General features: G+C 48.3%; 2 protein-coding genes across 6 annotated transcripts; one reads left to right on the forward strand and one right to left on the reverse strand.

Moving 5' to 3' along the window:
• The first annotated feature begins 373 nt into the window (after nucleotides 1-373).
• LOC129649555 (transmembrane protein 198-like) lies at nucleotides 374-4,810 on the forward strand. Of its 3 annotated transcripts, none has more exons than XM_055577106.1 (5): nucleotides 374-616; nucleotides 1,574-1,833; nucleotides 2,404-2,985; nucleotides 3,413-3,573; nucleotides 3,695-4,810. In XM_055577106.1, the coding sequence occupies exons 2-5, from the start codon at nucleotides 1,659-1,661 to the stop codon at nucleotides 3,851-3,853; spliced, it is 1,077 nt and encodes a 358-aa protein (XP_055433081.1). In that variant the 5' UTR covers nucleotides 374-616; nucleotides 1,574-1,658; the 3' UTR covers nucleotides 3,854-4,810. The 3 variants fall into 3 exon arrangements, with proteins under 3 accessions (XP_055433081.1, XP_055433091.1, XP_055433100.1); XM_055577116.1 differs by having other exon boundaries at nucleotides 3,416-3,573; XM_055577125.1 differs by lacking the exon at nucleotides 1,574-1,833.
• A 106-nt stretch (nucleotides 4,811-4,916) lies between these two features.
• Nucleotides 4,917-11,260, reverse strand: MMP19 (matrix metallopeptidase 19). Of its 3 annotated transcripts, XM_055577080.1 has the most exons (10): nucleotides 11,135-11,260; nucleotides 10,752-10,837; nucleotides 9,751-9,881; nucleotides 9,302-9,517; nucleotides 8,571-8,816; nucleotides 7,585-7,713; nucleotides 6,633-6,797; nucleotides 6,345-6,472; nucleotides 5,876-6,155; nucleotides 4,917-5,789 (listed from the first exon to the last, which is right to left on the reverse strand). In XM_055577080.1, the coding sequence occupies exons 1-10, from the start codon at nucleotides 11,222-11,224 to the stop codon at nucleotides 5,707-5,709; spliced, it is 1,554 nt and encodes a 517-aa protein (XP_055433055.1). In that variant the 5' UTR covers nucleotides 11,225-11,260; the 3' UTR covers nucleotides 4,917-5,706. The 3 variants fall into 3 exon arrangements, with proteins under 3 accessions (XP_055433055.1, XP_055433037.1, XP_055433047.1); XM_055577062.1 differs by having other exon boundaries at nucleotides 4,917-6,155; XM_055577072.1 differs by having other exon boundaries at nucleotides 4,917-6,155; nucleotides 9,751-9,931; nucleotides 11,135-11,171.
• Nucleotides 11,261-22,039: the final 10,779 nt, after the last annotated feature.

A 22,039-nucleotide genomic window follows, 5' to 3' on the forward strand; every position in this document is an offset into this window, starting at 1 on the left:
CCAGACCCCCGACTTGCTCCGCAAGTTTTTCTACCCATGAACCCCTCGCCGGCGCCCCAGATCAGTAAGAGCCCCTTCCTGGGGTCCCCGATCCGGACCACCAAGTTCTCCAGCAGACAATACTCCAATTCTCTGGGAAGTGGAAGAAACCAAGCCGGAGTAGGGGGGCGCTGGGACACCAGTAAGGGATTTGAAAGCTTCGAGTTGCTGAGTCAGCACATAGGTATTCAGAGACCATTCCCCAAACCTCTTGCGGTTCCCCAAAAACCCCTCCCGGCTATGGCTGGGGGTCTCTGATCCCAGCCTAGAGCAGTAGGCAAACTGGGTCCCCCCCACACACACAGGGAAAAGATTTGGAGGGTCCCGCCCCGTGATGTCACCCCCCCCCCAAACACACACCCTGTCCCCTTCCTCCACCCCCCAAGCTGGTTGCTTTTAGCTCACTGGGGCTTGGGCTGCGATACGACTTGCAAGAGTTTAGGGAGCAAAGAACAGAGTGGCCCTAGGGGTGCCCACGCCTGACAGCCACCCGGACGCCTAAGACTCTGGGCAGGGATGCAGCTGGGGGTCTAGGGAAGCACGTCTACCCCCTCCTTTCCTCAGCCCTGACAGGGTGGTGAGTAGTTAACACCCCCTCCCCAATCTCTCCTTGAATAGGGTCCCCAGACTTCCAAGAATTGAGGAGAGGAGCCCCAGGGACTCCCCAAGCCAAGTCCCCTCCCAGCCTGTTAAGATCTTGATGTCCAAAAGAAGGCAGCTGAAAGGAAGTGCCTGCACCTACTCTACCCCATTCCTTTAGTGCCCCCAATGCCAGCCCCTCCTTGGTGTTCTCCTTTCAGGAACTGAGTTCAAATCCCACTGGCAGCCCTGACACCACAGGGAAAGGGAAAGGTAGAAAGAGTCCCACCAGTGTCCTGAGGGGAGGATGTGAGATGCCTGTGAGCAAGGCGCCTGCTTGGTCCATGGGGGATCCGTGGGAATTGGACTGTGGCTGGACAGACACCTTCCCCCAATAACCTTATCTCCACCTGAAGGCAAGGCTTCCCAACCCTGACAAAGTGTCAGTTACTGTCTCTACTTGATTCCTCTTCTGGTGTCTGATTTTTTTCCCTCTTCCCTCTCTGGGGTTGGAGCAGCTGTTGGGAGACCCCCACCATGACTCATTCTCTCCTCTTCCTTCTCCTCCCTCCTCTACTAACTCCACCCTTCCCCGTCCAGTGGGATGATTTTGAGTCCCAGCTGTAGATGGGACAAGCTTTCTTTTCAACTGGAACAGGCTACTGAGCCTTTAGCCCGCAGTACCCCCTTCCACAGATGGAAGACTTCCTACTCCTCCCACCCCACCCTCAAAAGCCAGGGAGCCAAGACTCATTACCTGTTAAGATTTGAAGTTCCACTTAATGTCCTTGTTTTAGAGGGTGATAGAAAGCTGACCTCTCTCATCCCTTTCCTGTAGCTTTCTTCAGTTTCCCCAGCAGAACCAAGTTCCATCCTGAAATTGGCCTTTCTTTAAAAGAAGGGCATCCTCAAGGTTCATGGGCACCTGAGTTCCTGCCCCCTTACCCCCTTGCAGGTTTCCCAGCCCCCTCAAGACATTCATGGATGGATGAGAGGAGCTGACACTGATCTTCCCCTCTGTGACAACCTTCTCTTCGGCCATGGAGGAAGCCTTGCTGCCCCTGGCCATGACCTCTGACCCCAGGCCCTTTAATCAACAACTCCTAGAGCCTCCAGACCTGAGATGTGTCTTGCAACCCCAGGACAGTCCTGACCTGGCACCCGCCCTGGTGTGTGCCCTTTGCTGCTGTTTTGGAATCATCTACTGCTGCTTCGGTGAGGGCGGGGCCAGGGTTCTGGGGGGCAGCTGCCCAAGACTGTCACACTCAGAGATGACGCTGTCTTTCTCCTTTGCTCCTGAGCCACCTCTACTCCTCTGTCGGGGGATATCTACCTTCAGTGCGTCCAGTGCCACTCTCGCCAGCTCTTCTTCCATCCCCCACGTGCCCACTCCTTCAGCTCTGACCCCTGGCAACTATCATTTTCCCTCCCCTTCCTCCTACTTCAAAATTCCATTCCCCAATAACCTGAATTAGCCTGCGCTGATTTCTTCCCATCTACCATCCCTGAAAGGACAAAACCTTTTCTCTATACTTATTCCCCTCAATTCATCCATCTTACCTCCTGATTTGCCCTCCCATCCCCTCACAGTTCCTGAAAAGTCCCTGCCCTCCCTAAGATGATCCCTTTCTGCCCTTGGCCTTGAGGTCCCTGGGGGTGCTGCTCCTGACTTCTGCTCCTCTGGTTAGCCATTCCTATCCCTTCTGAGTCATCAGAGCCCAGCCCTGTCGACCCTCCCCCACCCACCCCTTTCTGCCCCTCATTGCCTCCTGCCTCCCTTCCCAGGCTACCGCTGCTTCAAGGCAGTGATGTTTCTCTCAGGCCTGCTGTCAGGAGCCCTGGTGATCTTCCTGCTGTGCCATAAGGAGCGAGTGCTAGAGACACAGCTGAGCCTGGAGGTGAGCGCGGGCATTGCGCTCGGCATCGGACTGCTCTGCGGCCTGGTCACCATGCTGGTTCGCAGTGTCGGGCTCTTCCTGACTGGTCTCCTACTAGGCCTAACCCTGGGCGCTGGGGTCCTGCTGGGCACGGAGCCCATCTACCAACCACCTTCAGCCTGGGTACCAGCTGGGGGGCTGGTGGGGCTGGCACTGCTGGGAGCCCTGTTCACACTTCGGTGGCCACGTCCATTCACAGTTCTGGGCACAGCCCTGCTGGGTGCTGCAGTGCTGGTGGCCTGTGCTGACTACTTCCTGGAGGGGCTGGCCCTGGGCAGTCGGCTGGGCCAACGCTTGCAGGCACTTCCAGCCTTGCCTCCTCTCTGCTGGTATAGCTGGGTCTTGCTGGGGACCTGGCCAGCCCTGGGGGCCCTTGGGGCCCTGGCCCAGTGGAAGCTCATGGATGCGGAACATGGAGGCCACGCCAATGGTGAGTTACCACCGTGGTATAGACAGCAGACAACCTATGTCCCTGGTTCCCAGACTTAAAGGGGTGAAGGGGGAAAATACACCTGAGGGCAAAAGACAGAGGTGTCTAAGGTGTATGAGGCAGGCCACTGAAAAAAAGTTAGAGTTGGAGGAGTCAAAAGTCTGGTTAAGAATGAAAAGAGAAATTGTCGGGAGGTTGGGGAGTAGGGAAGAGTTACTGGGGACTGATGTGGAAGGAAAGGAAGATCTCAAGGAAGTCAGAAGGGAAGAGTAGGAGGATTCCAAAGAAAAGTTTCTTTAGAATAACTGGGAGGGGGATGAGGTTTGAGAGACATAAGCAAATGGGTTTCTCTAGAGTATGAGTGTATTTGGGGGTGGGTTTCAGAGTCTAAAGAGGCCTCCCTGAGTCTGCATTGTCCCCTCCCAAGCAGTGGTCTTGAGCCACCAGCGAAGGCATCTCCAGCTCCTTCGAATCCGTCATCAGGAAGCCAAGTGGCACCGGACCTCCCCTGGCGCAGGGCTCTGTGAGGGTAGCTACAGGCGCCAGCTCCCTGCCAGCGCACGGAACCCTGCCGACAGTCTGGCTCCAGTGAGTGGAGGCGTGGGGGCTGCTCTGGGCCTGGGGCAGAAGGCATAGGGGGATGGTCAGGGTGGGAGGGTGGGTTCTGATCCAGGCCCTTTCTTCTGCCCTGTCTGCCCTGCCCCTTCAGAGTTATTTCCAGAGCCTTCGAGAGCGCCAGCTAGGACCAGGCACCCAGGCCACCGCTCCCCACACTGTCCTGGACCTGGATTCTGACTGTGGTTCCACTGTCCCCCTCACTGCACCTTCTGGTTCCACCCACCCAGACCTGAGCCTAAACCTCCACTGATGCCCTCACCCTGGGAACAAGGTCCTGGGAACACTAGGTGGGCAGGGCCTAGGCCCACAGAATCCACACACAGACTTCCCCACCTCTTGGACTTCGGCATGGAATCTGTGCTCCAACCCAGACCAGCCCTGTAGGGATATGTTTCAGGGACAGATAGAGAGGACTCTTGTGGGGAAAGGAGAGGAATGGAAGTATGAGTACCTACCTCTGTCCAGTAATAGAGGTGTCCTGGTCCCTAAAGTAACTGACTCCCTAATTCCCTTCAAACCAAACCAAGGAGGGCCATTACCCAAATAGCCTTCTGTATACCCGCCTCAAAGTGCCTCTCAATGATCAAATAAGGGGTATTGTTTTCATAGGACCTACCTATAGAAAATCAGGAAGGCTCCTAAAGCACTTGATAGCTTTTTGATGGGGAGAAGGGCACCAGTGGAGCTCCGGGATCCCTGATTCCCAGGCCCCTCATCAGGGAGCAATTGAGTTCCTGGTTAGCCTTTCTCTCTGGACCCCCAGACACAGGCCCCCTTCTCCTACCTCAGTTGGGGGTATCTATCCTCCGTGGTGCTTCCCTTTCCCTTCTCAATGTGGGGAAGACCACAGGGCACTGCCTGGCTCAGCACCCACTGTCCCTCAAAGCTGGCTTCTTGCTTCAAGCTGAGAGCATTGGCCCACATGCCAGAATCTTGCCCTTTTGCCCAAAGGAGCCTGGTCTTCAGGGCTGTGTGGGAGACAAGTGCCTTCTCTGTCTCTCATTATAGGGGACACTAATCTCCTTAACCAGATCATCGTCCCAGCCACTAACCTGTTCTAACTCTCCGCTCCCTTGATTTACCTGCCCAAAGTCTGTTCCCTGGTTCCTCAGCATGAAGGAAGATATGTCCCTCCCCTGGGCAGCAAGGTTATGATGGGAGGGAAGAAGAACATAGGAACATGTGAATAAAATGACATTGAACACTGAACCTGGGAGTCTAGCCTTTTCTGTTGCTCCTCTTTTCTTTCTTTGCACCCCCAAACAACGAGTTAGCCATACTGACAAGTTCTATGTCCCTTAAAGATCTGATGAAGGTACTTTTATCAGGCCAGACCACTATAGAAGTGGCACACACACAGCCAGAGGAAGAATCATTCTGTCCTATCTTACGAACATGGTGCACGCTTGCACAGTCACTCAGTTGTGTCCGACTCTTAGTGACCCCAAGGACTGTAGTCCACCAGGCTCCTCTGTCCATGGGATTTCTCAGACAAGAATACTGGAGTGGGTTGCCATTTCCTCCTCCAGGGAATTGAAACTGTATCTCCTGCATTGGCAAGTAAATTCTTTACCACTGAGTCACCTGGGAAGCCCTGTGAAAATGGAGTTAATCTTTATTAAGCACAAATGTGCCAGGCACTTCACACACAGAATTTCATTTAATGCAACAACCCTGCGGGATTGGTGTTAACCTTATTTTTCAGATGGGAAACCTGAGGCTTAGTGAGGTTAATTAACTTGCCCAAAGTCACAAGCAAGTTGATGTGATTCTCAAGGATTCCAAAGCCATTGCTCATTTTACTGGCCATGCTGTTTCCTTGTTCTTTATCTAGGAAGGACCCAGGCATTCCCAGCTGTGGCCTGCTGTCAGCTAAATGCCTGAGGGATGCCTTTCTTCTACCAATGTCCTCCAGAGAGAAAATGACACAGTTGGAAGTGCTATCTAGGATGGTGGAGAAATGGACGGAGCTGGAGGCTGAGTTAGTTAGAGTCACTGACCAGGAGGGAAAGAGTACAGGGAGGTGGTGACTGGAGCTGGGTCATTTAGAGGCTTGAGGTTCATGGTTCATGCTTGTGCTGCAGCAGACATTTGATTGAGGTCTCAGGCCTCTGAGAGAGTGACATTACCAGGGAATGAAAGGGTGCTGAAGTCTGTGACTGAGGGGATAACGTCCAAGATTGTGTCTCTGGGTGAGCCGCCAGAGTTCAAGGTGTATCTATGGCCCAAGGAAATGGTATCCAGTGTTATCCTGTGGCTGCATGGTCTATGCCTGTGACTGAGGAATCAGTGTCCCCATCGGATGCAGTGGTGTTTGGGGGATGACAGTGCATCCAGTTGTGGGCGATATCTCTGGGAAAGCCTTTCTCTGCTCGAAGCTGCTGATTGAGGCGCCAATACTGTTTGCCCTTGAAGAAGTAGACACGGCCATCCCGCCAGCTCATGGCGGCCGAGGGCTGGTCTGGCACTCCTGTAAACAATCCCTTGGTTGGTTTAGGGTAGCGGCTGAAGTCAGTAGTGGCCAGCTCATCCCACTGCCAGTATCCAGAGCCCTAGGTGTGGGGTCAGCAGCGAGAAGAGAAGGATGACGAGAGAGCTTAGAGAACCCCCGCCACCCCCACCGAAGTCTATTCTCAGCCCATGGCAGCTGCAGAACTTCCTTCCAGAGCAAGTCTTTGCTTTTCCATGGGAGGTAGCCCGCCCCTCCTACAAAGGATTTGCCCTTCCTTTGAGCTTTATACCTTAAAGAGGAACACCTTTTTGTTGATAGGCCAATAGAGAGCAGCATCCAGGTTGGGTCCTACCCTATTCAGCTTCTTGGGAAAGCCAGGAGACATCTTGAAATTAATGTAGCGCCACACCTTGTCTCCTGAGAGCATATAAGGAAAGAACAAGTCACCTCTGTCCCCAGGTGATAACTTTCAGTTCCTCTGTTCCACCCTCTAGAAACTTCTCATCTCTCCCTCCTTCTATGGCATCTCTAATCACAGGCCCTCCTCAGGTAGCACAGTGTAAACTAGTGCCCTTACCTTTAAAGAAGTGAATCCATTGCGTCCGAGGAGAGTAGACAGCTGCATCCAGGTTTCCTGGGAGCCCCTCCCAGAGGGCAGACACTTGGAACAAGGGACCCAATCCTGAATCTGTCACGGTCCACACATAGTTTCCCTTGAAGGCGTAGGTCTTTCCTCGGGGCCCTAAGAGCAGGAGGTGTGTCAACAAGTCAAAAAGACAGGTATCCGGACTTCCCTACTGGTCCAGCGGTTAAGAATAAGCCTGCCAATGCAGGGGACACGGGTTTGATCCCGGTCCAGGGTGATTCCACATGCCTCAGGGCAGCTAAGCCCATGTGCTACAACTACTGAGCCTATGGATTCTGGAACCCTTGAGCCACAACTAGAGAGACCATGTGCCTCAACAAATGATCCCACATGATGAAACAAAGACCTACTGCCACCAAAAATTTTTTTTATTTTAAGACAGTGGTCAAATAAAGACTTCTGGGTATCTCAGGCAGGCTGATTCCCCAAATGTTCATTCAAGGAGAGGATTGTTAAGGGCAGAGAAGTGTTCAGCCTCTCCTTTGTCATTCACAGCAAATCAGCCCTGTGGATAGCTGCTCCCACTTAGGGACCTCACCTTCTACTCCAGGTGGCTTCCAAGTTGTACTTCCATGTGGGTATAATACCCTCTCTAATAGACATTCCAGTCAAGACTGTTTTCTCCTTCTTGCTGTATTTCCGGATGTGTTTAGTGGCTCTCACAGGGCAACAACGGAGGTAATGTCCTGCCTGGCCCATCCTGAATTTAGCTCTGAATCCTCTCTCCCCAGGCCTCTGCCTCCATCCATGGCCACTAACCCCTGCCTAGAGACTAACCTCCACTGATCACCCTGAGGTCCCATGTCACTCTCATTTGTCCAGGTCTCAAGGTCAGCAGCCTGCCCCACTGCCTGCCTACAAGCCTGGAGGGAAAGGGTCTTACCTAGCATCACGGCATCCAGGTCACCACTGCAGGGGTCTGGCATGGGACTGGGTTCTGTGGGCGCTAGGGGTATAGTAGGGAATGCCATGTCTTCCTCCTCCTCCTCCTCTATCTCTGGGCTCTTCTTGCCTGCAAGGTAACATAATACTGCTCAGGGAAAGAACTCAGAGCACTGGCTTCCCCACTCTCCTACTGTAAGTTAAGCTCAGAGATCGCATAGAGAGGAAAATGAAAACCTGGAGAGCTTTCGTTGGTGGGAGAAAAGATCACACTGATACCAGCAGGAGACTCATTTTAGTTTTGAGAGGCACTAGAAAGGGAGAGATGGAGAAGGCAATGGCACCCCACTCCAGTACTCTTGCCTGGAAAATCCCATGGACAGAGGAGCCTGGCGGGCTGCAGTCCATGGGGTCGCTAAGAGTCGGACACGACTGAGTGACTTCACTTTCACTTCTCACTTTCATGCATTGGAGAGGGAAATGGCAACCCACTCAAGTGTTCTTGCCTGGAGAATTCCAGAGACAGGGGAGCCTGGTGGGCTACCATCTATGGGGTTGCACAGAGTCGGACACGACTGAAGCGTCTTAGCAGCAGCAGCAGAAAGGGAGAGAGGGGATTTCTGGAATGTTCATTCTTCATCCACTAGAGCAGGTGTAGGAGGAGAGAGGTCTGGAAAGAAGATTAGACCTGGAAGTGTCAGAAATAGAGCTCCTGGGAGTTCCCTGGGGGCCTTGTGGTTAGGATTCCAGGCTTTCACTGCTGCAGCCAGGGTTCAATCCCTGATTGGGGAACTGAGATACCACTAGCCATGTAATGAGGCCAAAAAAAGAAAAACAACTCCTGAAAATGAAGAAGCCTGAATAACATGGCAAGAGGAAGAGAAAGAAGCCAAGCCATTTCCCTCCATGAAGATTAGACCTGTGTCTTTATGCTTGAAGAGACACTGGTCAGACTGACCCTCGTGAGGACTAGGGGAAAGGACTGACCATAGAGAGCCTGGATCCCAGCCACATCATCAGGGTGCAGCTTGAAGTAGGGCCGGTAGCCAGCGTAGACAGGAGCCATAAGGGCCTGGGTGTATCGGGAGTGCCCCAGCCCCAGGGCATGGCCAATTTCATGGGCTGCGATGATGCGCAGGTTCACCCCCCGGTAGGTCCCCTCAGTCCAGAGCTCATCTTCATCAAAGTGTACACTGCCCAGCTCTGGGATGTCGGCATGGGCCAGGACCCGCCCTGGAAAAAGGCAAAGGTAGACAGGCAGGAGATCAGAGTCTCCTAGGGTGGAGCATCCCCTGCCTGTTATAAACTCCAATTACTCTATTCCCTTAAAATCTCCCCAAGTAGACTGATTATATCTTGGACACCTCTCACTCCTTTCAGATTTCCCTGTCACTACCCTGATCTCTCATGGATTCCCATCGCTCTGTCCTGTTACCTCCCAGTCACTCTGTTGTCTTTGGCAACATACTCCAGTCCTCCCTGGAATATGCCTTGAGCAGAGGAACTTAAGCTAAGGAAGAAGGCATAAGCTTCAAAGAAACAGGCTTGGTAAGGCCCCAGGGAGATGACATGTTGCTCCCCAAGGGAATATTAGAAGGTGGTTGGAGAGTGTAGGGTGCAGTTGAGCATAGGAGGGTAGCCTGACATTTAGTTTCCGGAGTCACTGACTCAAGGAGACAGAGGTCTGTGAGGTGGGAGAGCTGAGAGCTGGTGCCTACCGGGCCCGTCAAAGGAATTGGAGCAGTACAAGCTATGGCGGCCATGGAAGGAAAGGCGGATATCAGCCCAGCCAGCCTTCACCTCGCGGAAGGTCAAGGGAGCCACATTGCTCCAATACTGGAAGGCTTGAAGCAGGGCTGCCCGGGCTGTTGAGGATGGTAGGGTGGACGGTAGGTTCAAGATGCGGAAGGTCAGATGCTTCTTACTCCAGTGGCCTGGTTATTGAACCAAAAAATAGATTAGAAGCACAGATACCTTTACCAGCTCTGGACAGCTCCCCTGAGTGTGGGCACTCACTCAGCAAAGCCATGAAACAACCTTTCCAGGCAAGTGGTGATCAGTCAATTACCAGATTACCATCCATTCAATGATGAGCTGGTCCAGACTGTCCCAATGTCACCTGTGCTCCAGAGTCATGACCCCCGCTTTTCCCAGGCTCAGTTCTCACCCAGCAGCAGGTATTTAAGGGTCTTCTGGTTGAAGGGGTCCTCCAGGCCACAGCGGGGCTGCCTCATACGGGCACTTGTGGCATCATCCAGCTGACCTGAGACTGGCAGCTCAGATGCTTCCTGAAAAGCTCTGGAAAGATGAAGAGGGATGGTCCAGCAGGACAGGGACATCTGGAATGACTAAGAAATGGGGATAGCTCTTTGGTCCCCTTTTGCCCAACGTAATGACTGAGAATGGCACTAAAGCTCTGGAGGTGATGGGATCACTCCAGAATCCAGTTCTCATAATTGGGCCTTCCTCTTCTGTTCTGCATAGAAGGCAATACTCCAACTTCACCCCCTGTGTTGACGCTCTTATTTGGGTAAAGTGCTCTCTGGTGTTGCCTTCTTCCTCCACTGCAATTTCTAACCTCCTCCTGCCCTGAGAAGTGTCCTACTCCTGCTCTGAGACTCTCTCACCACTGCTACCACCTGAGGGCCCATCCTCCCTCTGCCTTCTCCCCTCCTGGCTGGACACCCCGTTCCCAGTCCAGCCTGCCCACTCTGGGCAATTTCATCCATCATGCACCACAAGTATTGTGGCTTTTCAATGGACTGGGAACATATCTGAGAAATCGCCCATTAGACCGAAAATAAGAAAAGAAAACTTCAAAACAGAAAGAAATACATGCTGGATTAAATATCTTTGAAAGGCAACATCATGTCAACAACTCAGCTCCAACTCATATAAATTACATTGCCTGCAGGATGTGACCAAATAATAGTATTTTGGATATAATGTGGGATGGAGCCTCCAAAGAAGTGCTTAGGGCCTAGGAAAATCCAATAACTGTGCCCTCATCCTTGACTCCCCCTCTCACCCCTGGTCCCACCACACATTCTCTGGATCCCCGAAATGGATGTGAGGCAGGCAGAGATGAGCCTGGGGAATGGAAAAGGTGAGAAGAGAAAAAGATCTTGTGAACTTGACCCTGAAGGCATGCACCTTACAATCTCTCACCTCAGTGCCTCTATGACATCTTCTGGCCTAAAGTTGTCAGGTCCTTCTAGAGGCTTCTGTAGGTAACCATATTGCAACAAGTAATCCTATGATGAGGGTAGGGGTCAGCAGATAAAATCAAAAGGGGATTAGTCTCTGGGTGAAGCTTCTACATAACCTAACAGCCCATTAGGATAGGAGGGGACAGATGTGGAAGGACTGAAGGAGAGGCATCTTAGGGGAGTATGAGGGGAGGGAGTAGGGATGGGTAGGGGTGGATCAAGGACTAGAGAAGCGAAGGGCAGGGCAGGCAGTTGTAAGTCAGAAGAGCAGCTTGGATGGGACTAAGGAGCAGTTCCTCCATCCCTCCCCCAGCCTGGGTCTGGCTTTCCCAGGAGACTCACCACAGCTGCCTCCTTCTCTCCAGGCCCCACAGCCCGGCATGAGACGGTCAGCGGGAGTAGGAAGCCCAGCCACAGCCGCTGCCAGTTCATGGTCCCACCAGGCAAGAGCTTCAGAGTTTGTGCCCTCTGCTCTGAGAATCCTGGGAGCCTGAGGGAGCAGAGCTGGGGGTGGGGGGGGGTGGGGCTCTTCCCTCCAGCTCTTTTCACTCTCCAGTCTCTGGTCCTCTTTATAAGACTTCAGGGGAGGGAAACTGGGGGGGAGTGTCAGTAGGAGGTGACTCAGACTAGAGATCTGTTGCAATTCACCATTAACCCCTGCCCTGCCAGAGAGCAGAAATCAAGAAGAGCCTCCAACCCAGCCCCCAGGGTCCTCTGCTGGACTCAGAAAGACTTCCCATGTTGTCCTGGAGGTAGGCATCCTGCCAGGATCAGAAGCAGAATATCTGCTGAGATTAGAAATTGGGACCAGAGCCATCCTCTGAAGTTGGGCATTCCTGTGACCCAGGGACCCCTGGGCAATAAACCCCTTATCTGTAACTTTCACGTCTCCCTGTCTGCTCTAGGACAGGAAAAATAAAACCGAGAGGTAGGAAGCAAATTGCTTAGGTGCTTGGGTTGCAGATTAAAGAACGAAGGGTGAGATCTCAGTTTCTTTGCGTCCAAGACCAAACTGAGGATTCAAATGCTCTTGAAGCCTACTTGTGTCTGCCTTAATAAAAAGTCATTATTTCAAGCCCTTGATGAGTCTGGAATATGTGTGTGGGGGAGTGGAGGTTAACTAGGAAAGGAAGAAGTAAAGTCTAGAGCCTGCCCGCAGGGAGGTTTGCAGACAGGGTGAGATCAATTCAAATACCTGAAATGAGGGGAACCAGGATATCAGGCAAGAGGTGTCCCATCCTGAGGATCATGAGGCTGTGGGAAGGTTCGCAGAGAAGGCAGGCTTTGAGCTGGGCTGTGAAGGCTGGCTATGAGTTGGATGGGGTCAAAGAGTCCTGAGGAACAGGGACAGTGCTGGTCTTGAGTAAAAGCGCAGAGAAAAGTCAGTTGTGCTCAGTGAGAGGTTCTAAGGGTCTGCTTTATTCACCACTGAGTCCCTAGTGCCCATTCCAGGCTAGCTCAATGCTTTCGGTGGTGCTTAATAAATGTTTGTCAGACGAATGACCAGGGTGGGAGAGTGACTGGCAGGCAGAGTTTAGAGAGGGTCTTCAACGCTATTTAACATAGAAGAGAAAAACTTACGTTAGGAAAACCTACTTTAAAAAAAAAAAGGGAGAAGAAAAACCTACTTTGGACCCACCAAGGTTATATGATTTTTCCGCACTGTTAAACTTCATTGTAATAGAATGAGAAGAAAAAAAAAACAAAACTTTGTGTCAGGTGATTTCTGTATTGTGCTGTGCTAAGTTGCTTTGGTTGTGCCTGACTCTATGTGACTGTAGCCCATCAGGCTCCTCTGTCCATGGGATTCTCCAGGCAAGAACACTGAAGTGGTTAGCCATTGCCTTCTCCAAGGAATCTTCCCCATTCAGGGATAGAACCTGCATCTTCTGCAGCTCCTGCATTGCAGGTGGATCCTTCATCGCTTGATCCACCAGGGGAGCTTTCCATTTCTATATTATTCCATTTAATTCTCACTATCCTCCTATGAGGGAATAATTATTCTGGCCCTTTTTTTTTTTTCTTTTTTTGTCTTTCCCATGGCTTTTTTTTTTTTTTTTTCAATATTGTAGTGGTTTTTGCCATACATTGACATGAATCAGCCATGGGTGTACATGTGTCCCCCATCCTGAACCCCCTCCCACCTCCCTCCCCATCTCATCCCTCAGGGTCATCCCAGTGCACCAGCCCTGAGCACCCAGTCTCATGTATCGAACCTGGGCTGACGATCTATTTCACATATGATAATATACATGTTTCAATGCTATTCTCTCAAATCATCCCACGCTCGCCTTCTCCCACAGAGTCTAAAAGTCTGTTCTTTACATCTATGCCTCTTTTGCTACCTCGCATGTAGGGTCATTATTACCATCTTTCTAAATTCCATATATATGCATTAATATACTGTATTGGTGTTTTCCTTTCTGACTTACTTTGCTCTGTATAATAGGCTCCAGTTTCATCCACCTCATTAGAACTGATTCAAATGCATTCTTTTTAATAGCTGAGTAATACTCCATTGTGTATATGTACCACAGCTTTCTTATCCATTTATCTGCTGATGGACATCTAGGTTGCTTCCATGTCCTGGCTATTGTAAACTGTGCTGCGATGAACATTGGGGTACACGTGTCTCTTTCAATTCTGGTTTCCTCAGTGTGTATGTCTGGCCATTTTTTAAGAGAGGAAATGGAGAGCCAAAGAAGGAAACGACTAAGGACATGGAGCTCCTAACTGGCCTGGCATATGTTCAACTCCTTCTGCCAACTCGTAACCTATGCTCTTTCCATTCACCATGCTGACTCTTAGAGCCTTTTTCTGTGAGTGGTTAGGAGCCGCTGCAGTTTCCACCATCATTTGTGCATCACACATTTCTATGCCATTCATATGCACAAGGAAGTAGGGATAGAAATGAGGGAAAGGGTTACTGAACTCATGTTCTCAGTAGGATGCAGTTCTGAGCCTTTCCCCACACCCCAGGCTGAAAGACTGGCAGGCCACTGGAGAACCCTTCACACCCCCGGAGGGAGGTGGGGGATCCTCCTGATTCATCGTTGGCCTCAATGATGCTGGTCGTCTTGACCCACTCAGCACTCAACTGGCTCACAGTCAAGTGACTAAGCCTCAAATGACTGGTCAGGCAAGCAAGGACAGAGCCACCAACTGATGAGTGACAAAAGCCATGAGTGAGGCCATGATCAAGGCTGATGCCCCCAGGAAATGAGAGAACTTGGGAACCAGCCCCCTGCAGGGTTTTTCTCAGCTCTGCCCTTCTCTCCCTCTTTCTATCACCGCTCAATCCCTCTTCTTTTAGAATAGGACATGGGCCAATTGAAAATTATATATTTTTTTCTGATTAAAGTCTTCTCTATTTTTTTTTCTGAATAAGTTATCCATTGCTCATTACAGTAAATTTGGAAAATACCAAAATGAGCAAGAAAGAGAATGAAAACCACCAGTAAATTCTACCCAAAAGAGAACCACTAGCAACATTTTGATGCAGTTACTTGAACCTGTCTGTGGCTCTGAGCTCAGCTCCAGCTTTGTCCACCCAGCCTCAGGCCCTGGGTGGGTGGAATGGAAGAGAAAGTGATAGGAAATACTGAAGTTAGTAGGGGAGGGACAGGAGCTTTGCAGGCTGTGGAGAGAGGGAAAGGAGTAAAGTAAAAAGAATGTGATGGCAGATTACTCCTTCCCTCTAGACACCTCATAGAGGAGGGAAAAAAAAGCGGGAGTTGGGGAAGAATGTTTAAGAGTATCGTTAGCGTGTTAGTGAGAGAGATAGTTGTTGTTGATGCTGTTTAGTCACAAAGTCGTGTCTGACTCTTTTGCGACTCTAAGGGTTATAGCCCACCAGGTCCTCTGTCTGTGGGATTTCCCAGGCAGGAATACTGGAGTGGGTTGCCATTTCCTTCTCCAGAGAATCTTCCCAATTCAGGAATTGAACCCCTATCTCCTACGTCTCCTGCATTGGCAGGCGGATTCTTTAGCACTGAGCCATCCAGGGATGCCCAAGAGATATTGTGGTTATTATACAAGGTAAAGTGTGGACACTCACTCTGGCCCTTGAAGTCCCTAGGGGATGGAGTCACATTCTAGACATTAAGGAGCCAGAGAGAGAACAGAGAGGGAAACTGTAAAAGCTGCCAAATAGTTTATCTCATTTAAATCTTGACAACATCCCTGTGGGCTGGCATTATCACTTTCTACAAAAAAGGGAGGGCTTCCACATGGCTCAGCAGTAAAGAATCTTCTTGTAGTGCAAGAGATACAGGAAGCATGGGTTTGATCCCTGGGTCAGGAAGATCCCCTGGAGGAGGAAACGGCAACTCGCTCCGGTATTCTTGCCTGGAGAATTCCATGGACAGATGACCCTGGTGGGCTACCATCCATGAGATGGCAAATAGTTGGACACAACTGAGCACAAGTACACGAGATCACAGAAAAAGGAACTGAGTTTCTAACAGGTCATTTCAGGTCACACAGCTTGGAAGCAACAGAACCTCAGGCTCAAGCCATGATCTTTGCAGTCTCTCAAGAGTTTCCACAGGCACCCAAACAAACCCCCCAGAGCCAGAAGCTGCAGACTGGATGTGTATGCAGGATTGCATGACTAACTGTTCCCATAATGGTATCAAGACCTCCCTGCCACCAGTCCCCACCTCTAAGCCATGCTGACTCAGCTCTTTTCCCCTCTGAATTTGTCATCACTCACTGGGGGACATGTGGGAATGTGTGTGAGGGGTTAGGACGTGCTGTCTGCCTGACCCAAAAAGAGAACTTAAGTCTGAGAGAACTCCTGGTTCTTTGGCTGGCTTGATCCCATCCTGCAAACTGGTTTTCCTCTCTGCTGAAGGACTGTGGCAAAAGAGTTTGTATAGAAATATTGTTTAAATTAAAATATTTTAACAGTAGGAGCAGGAAGTAGGTTAAGACTCTGAGAGTATTCTCTAATGTTCAGGGTCTAGGGGGCTGTGGGTGGAGGGCAAAGGTTGTTAGAGGTCTCTAAGCCCAGGAGAAGCCAGTCTCTAAAACATCCCCACCCGTCTTTGACAATATCCTTCCCTGAAGGGGGTGACTTGGAAGGCTGGACATCCTAGTTAGTATATAAAGGGCAAGTCCGGGGTCTAAAACTGGAGGTGAGAAAAATGTAGGGTGTAACCAAGTTAGGACTGGCCTAGACATTGCTCTTGATGTAGAGAAATGTGGGAAAAACAGTGTTAGCTTCTGGCCTGTTTTCTCCTTGGAGACCTGAGACAGTCAGGAAAGAGGGAAGTTTCCCTGGCTAAATGGGATTGATTTCTCCCCAAGCCGTTACCTTGGAAACCTCTGTTTTTAAGAGTACACCCCCTCCCCTTCCACACACACTCCTTTAATTAGTCATGAGTTCCTAGAAGCCAGATGGGAAACGATTTGCCAGGACTGTGCACAGCTGGATCTGTTTAGTAACTGGGAAGTAGGAGGGGCCTGGGGATGGCTCAGGCCTGGCCGTTGTATTCTGTTCCCCGAATGCCCCCAAATTCCTCAACCTCCATTACAAACACTTTTTGGCATTCCCTCCTGCTGCTCCTCAAACAGCCCCACAGACACTAGCTTGAACTGTCTCATTTGACAGGACATCAGACCCAAACCCCTCAGTCCTTCAGTTCCTGTCAAATATTAGGGAGATCAAGATCTTCTCCCCTTCTCCAATTCACAGACAAACGTATTATCCCACAGGACTCCCCTGGAGATGCTGGAGGCTTCTGCTGGTCCAGCTGGTGGTCCCACTACCCAGCACAAAGCAGAAGGGATGCATGAAGGGGTAAATTCTAGCGTCTGGAATAGGAGGGGAGGAGAGGAATGAGTTTAAGTGTTCTTTCAGCATCTGGAATGACAGAGAAATGATTTTTGCTCCTTCTGGAAACATCAGCCTTTTTCTTAATAAACAGCAGCCTTTTTCTTAACAAGACTCAATTTTTTTTTTTGTTTTGAGTTTTTCCAAATGAAGTGGGATGTCGGGGAGCACTTTCACCGTCTGTTCTCACTCAATGACCGCAGGAAACAGATCTGTCTTCAAGTTTGGGGACTGTCATGGGCCTGGAAATTTCATGTTTGGCTCCCTTTGGTGTTGGCAAAGTGTTCCATAGGGGGTTAGCCAGGGAAGGAGTTCCGCACTGACTTCCCCTTTTGAAGAGGGCAGTAACTAGATGAGGGAGGGAGACTCTGGAAAAGACCCAAGTTTCTGTTTTCTGTCAGGTCAGCAACTGCTGAGGAGAGGGCTATTGCAGTGAGAAGACTGCACTTGACCTCAGGGTGGGGCTATGTAGGAAGAGAGTTCTCCTCTGCATCCCCTTTTTTGCCCCTTGCTTAAGGATAGTGGGTGTTCACCACTGTAGTTTTATGTATATTTATTTATTGGCTGAGGCATGTGGGATCTAGTTCCCTGACTAGGAATCTAACCTGGGGCCCCTGCATGGAGAGTGCAGAGTGTCAGCCACTGGACTACCAGGGAAGTCCCCCACCAGCACCAGCGTAGTTTTGTTTTTGCTTTTTAGTGCGTTCATTAATTTGACAATGGGGTAAGCACCGACACTGTACGAGTATATCCTGCGCAGAGTGAGGAAGAAAGAGCTAGAGAATTTTAAAGTGACAGAGACACAATTCCCATCTGAGTTGGAGCTGCCAGCCGCTTTGGCATAGTGAACACTTCCCCTCAGCTGTGAAAGAAGTTTTGGAAAAGAGAAATAGGGGGAAAAAAATAGCAGAGGAAGAAGACCACTGATCCTAAGGAAGACTGTATTCTCAGATTTTTTTATCTAGAAGCTATTACTAAGTATGTATGCTTGCCTGTTGCCCATTTTTGTAAGACCTTAGTGTGTGTGGATGTGTGTAGATGTGTTATTACAAGAATGTATTGTAAAAAAAAAGTGAAATGTTACATAATTATCTGCCTACTTGCAAAAAGGAAGCCAGATATTGATGGGATAGAAGCATACGGAGAGGAAAGAGCAGAGAGATCTTTGAAAACCAAAAAGATCACTGGCCACAAAGCATGGCTGGAAACTGACCAGAGTAGCTATGGTGATCAGTAAGTTCAGAAAGAACTGGTTGGCAAGATGTAATCCCTCTGCTATGAGGCCAATGGTGGTGGTGAGCAGTGGCCAGAAGAGTGTAAAAGAGAAGCAAGAGAAAAGGGCAATTAGATTAGGGAGCTGAAAGAACACACGAAACCAAACCCAGCTTGGATTAAGTTTATGTATTGACAGCAAATTGAAAGTGGCTTTTCTGACTAGACAAATATAACAAATGAGCATTCATCTCTCATACATTACTTTGCTTACTGACTCTATCAGTGCTTTTCAAACTTTTCTGCCAAAATTCCCTAGATAGAGCATGAAAATAAATGTGTAGAGGGTAGAAGTGTATGTAGGTAACTGCAGTGTTTACTTCCTCAGGGTATTTGTCCATCTCACAATGATTACTCCTTCTCTGTCCCCCTTCCACGGGGTCAGATGGGTGGCTTCCAGCGACTATGTTTATGCTATGTAAAACTAAATATAGAATTATATGTTGATAGTTTTTTTGTGTGTGTACTTAAAACTGTCTTCTAATCTCCATAGTTTCTGATGAGAAATCCGTGGTAATTCAAATCACTGATCCCTGTATGGTAACATGTCATTTTTCTCAAACTACTTTCAAGATTGGCTCTAATTTTGGGGTTTTTAACAGTGTGACTGTGATGTGCTTAAATGTGGTGTGTTGAGCTTCTTTATTAATTTTTACTTAATTTTATCTATTTTTATTGAGGTATAGATGACTTATAGTATCATATATTTCATGTGTATAACATAATGATTCACAATTTTTAAAGCTTCAGGTCAGATCAGTCGCTCAGTCGTGTCCGACTCTTTGTGACCCCATGAATCGCAGCATGCCAGGCCTCCCTGTCCATCACCAACTCCCGGAGTTCACTGAGACTCACATCCATCCAGTCAGTGATGCCATCCAGCCATCTCATCCTCTGTCGTCCCCTTCTCCTCCTGCCCCCAATCCCTCCCAGCATCAGAGTCTTTTCCAATGAGTCAACTCTTCGCATGAGCTGGCCAAAGTACTGGAGTTTCAGCTTTAGCATCATTCCTTCCAAAGAAATCCTAGGGCTGATCTCCTTCAGAATGGACTGGTTGGATCTCCTTGCAGTCCAAGGGACTCTCAAGAGCCTTCTCCAACACCACAGTTCAAAAGCATCAATTCTTCGGCGCTCAGCCTTCTTCACAGTCCAACTCTCACATCCATACATGACCACAGGAAAAACTATAGCCTTGACTAGACGGACCTTTGTTGGCAAAGTAATGTCTCTGCTTTTGAACATGCTATCTAGGTTGGTCATAACTTTCCTTCCAAGGAGTAAACGTCTTTTAATTTCATGGCTGCAGTCACCATCTGCAGTGATTATTAAATATGGGTTATATCTCTGTGCTATACTATATATCCTTATAGCTTATTTATTTTATATAAAGTAATTTGTACCTCTTAATCCCCTATCCCTATCTTGTCCCCCTTCTTCCCTCTCCCCTCTTGTAACCACTGGTTTATTCTCTATATCTGTGAGTCTGTTTCTTCTTTGCTATATTCATTGGTTTTGCTTTTTTTAGATTCCATATGTAAGCGATATCATACAGTATTTCTTTCTTGGTCTGATTTATTTCACTTAGTATAATACCCTCCAAGTCCACCTATGCTGTTGTGAATGGCAATTTTCTTTTTTATGGCTGAGTAGTATTCAATTGTGTGTGTATCTCACATCTTCTTTATCTGTTCATCTGTTAATCAACCCTTAAGTTGCTTCTACGTCTTGACTATGGTAAATAGTACTGCTATGAACATTGGGGTGCATATATTTTTTTGGATATATACTCAAGAGTGGAATTTCTGGCTCATATGATAGTTCTATTTTTAGTTTTTGTGGAATCTCCATAATGTTTTTCCACATTGGCTGAACCCATTTACATTTCCTATTAACAGTTGTGGAGCACCTTTGATCTGAAAATTTATGTCTTTCACCAAATTTGGAAAGTGTTCAACCATTATTTCTCCACAGAGTTTTTTACCCCATTCTCTCTTTCCTCTCCTTCTGTGACTCCAATTACATATATATATATTAGATTTCTGATATTATAAGTTTCTGAAGTTCTGTTTACATTTTCAACCTTTTCTTTTTCTCTATAGTTTTCAAACTGAATCATGTCTATTAATCCATCTTCAAGTTCACCAACTTTTTCCCATCTCTAAAGCACTATTAAGTTCATTCAATACTTTTAAATTTTCAGATACTCTATTTTTCAGTTCTAGAATTTTCATTTAGCTCTTTTTTATAGTTTCTAGCCTTTTTAAAAAAAAAAAAGAATTAAGCTACATTGGTGATCATTTTGTAAAGTATAGAACTATGGAATAACTATTTTGTGCAACTGGAACTAACATAGTGCTGTATGTCAATTATACTTCCACTTTAAAAAAAAAGAATTAGGGGATTTCCCTGGTGGTCTAGTGGTTAGAATTTCAGGTTTTCACTGCCACAGCCTGGGTTCAATCTCTGGTCTGGGAACTAAGATCCCGTAAGCTGCATAGTGTAGGGGAAAAAGAATTAAGCTATAAACATTAGCAAGTAGTGGATCATGACAGAGTTAGGCAAAGGCACCAATTTAAGCAATAAAATAGTTCCAAGTCTAGACAAAAGAAACAAAGAAAATGCAGAAGGAAAGAAAGGAAGGAAGGAATAAGAGGAAAGAAAAATCAGGCCAATCAAAAGGAGTTTTGCTAGTCATGGAGGTATCAAAAAGCAGTCCCAGAAGCCAACATTGGCAATGGCCATCCAAGCACTGTGTTGAGAAAGTGAATCTTGGCAATGGATTTGAGTATTCAGGCCATTTGACAAGGCTCTTCCTGCTGTGAAAGTAAATGTATCACACAGTGCAGTCTGGTGCCTTCAGCGTTTCTAGTAGTATAATTTACTTTTCAGATCTCAATTTCCAACCTGTGGTAGGCTGAAAAAATGTGTATCCCCAGAAAAGATTTCCATCTCTGAATCCCTGGAGCCTATGAATATTACCTTACATGGCAAAAAAAAAAAAAAAAAAAAAAGTGAGGGAGGGCTTGGCAGATGTGATTAAGGATTTTGAGATGAGGCGATTAGTTTGGATTATCTGTGAAAAGTGAAGTCACTCAGTCGTGTCCGACTCTTTGCTACCCTGTGGAGTATAGCCCATCAGGCTCCTCTGTCCATGGGATTTTCTAGGCAAGAATACTGGAGTGGGTTGCCCTTTCCTTCTCCAGGGGATCTTCCCAACCCAGGGATCAAACCCCGGTCTCCCGCATTGCAGGCAGATGCTTTAACCTCTGAGCCACCAGGGAAGCCCTGGATTATCTGAGTGGGCACTAAATGTAACCAAAGGAATCCTTACAAAACAGAGAGAAAGGCAAATTTCACATACAAAGAGGAGAAGACAGTGGGAAGATGGAGGCAGAGATAGGACTGATGCTGTCACAAGCTAAGGAATGCTGGCACCCACCAGAACCTGGAAAAGGTCAGGAAGAGGTTCTCCCTTCCAGCCCTGAGGGGAGTGCTGCTTTGGTGTACCTTGATTTTGATCCAGTGATGCTGATCTTGGACTTCAGGGATCCAGAACTGTGACAGAATAAGTTTTTGCTGTTTTTAGTCACCCACCATGTCTGTGGTAATTTGTTACAGAAGTCATGGGAAATATGCATGTTCACCAAGTGACCTTCTGAATACAGTTTGGTAGACCAAATTAGGAGCAATGTTTGTGGGAAGTGCTGATTGTGCTGACTTAAACTTTCTGTTTCTCATGGGAGATGGAATAGGTGTAAATTGGTGAATTGGCACTATAGTTTATATGTTCTGGTTTTTACATGTCTTGTGAGCTTGACTAATATAAGTCTGACCCCAAGATTTCCTCTTGCAGTGACAAAACCAGATGTTTGAACTTGCAGGATATTTGTAAGATCCTGCCTATGGGAAACATACCAAGAGAATTAATACCATCTTGTGGAGGCTTTTGGGAGTCATATATCTGGTCTCTCCTGGTTATTCCATGATCTTACAATCATTTCTCTACTTTAAGACTTCATTAATAACAAATTTATCATGGGACAGACAGTTTAAAAAACTTTCCTATTCATTCTTTCATTTAATTCTCATAACAATGTTACAGTCTAGGCACTGCCAACGGAAGGCAGGCTCCCTGTGCC

The sequence above is a fragment of the Bubalus kerabau genome, chromosome 1, assembly GCF_029407905.1.
Source record: "Bubalus kerabau isolate K-KA32 ecotype Philippines breed swamp buffalo chromosome 1, PCC_UOA_SB_1v2, whole genome shotgun sequence".
NCBI lineage: Eukaryota > Metazoa > Chordata > Mammalia > Artiodactyla > Bovidae > Bubalus > Bubalus kerabau.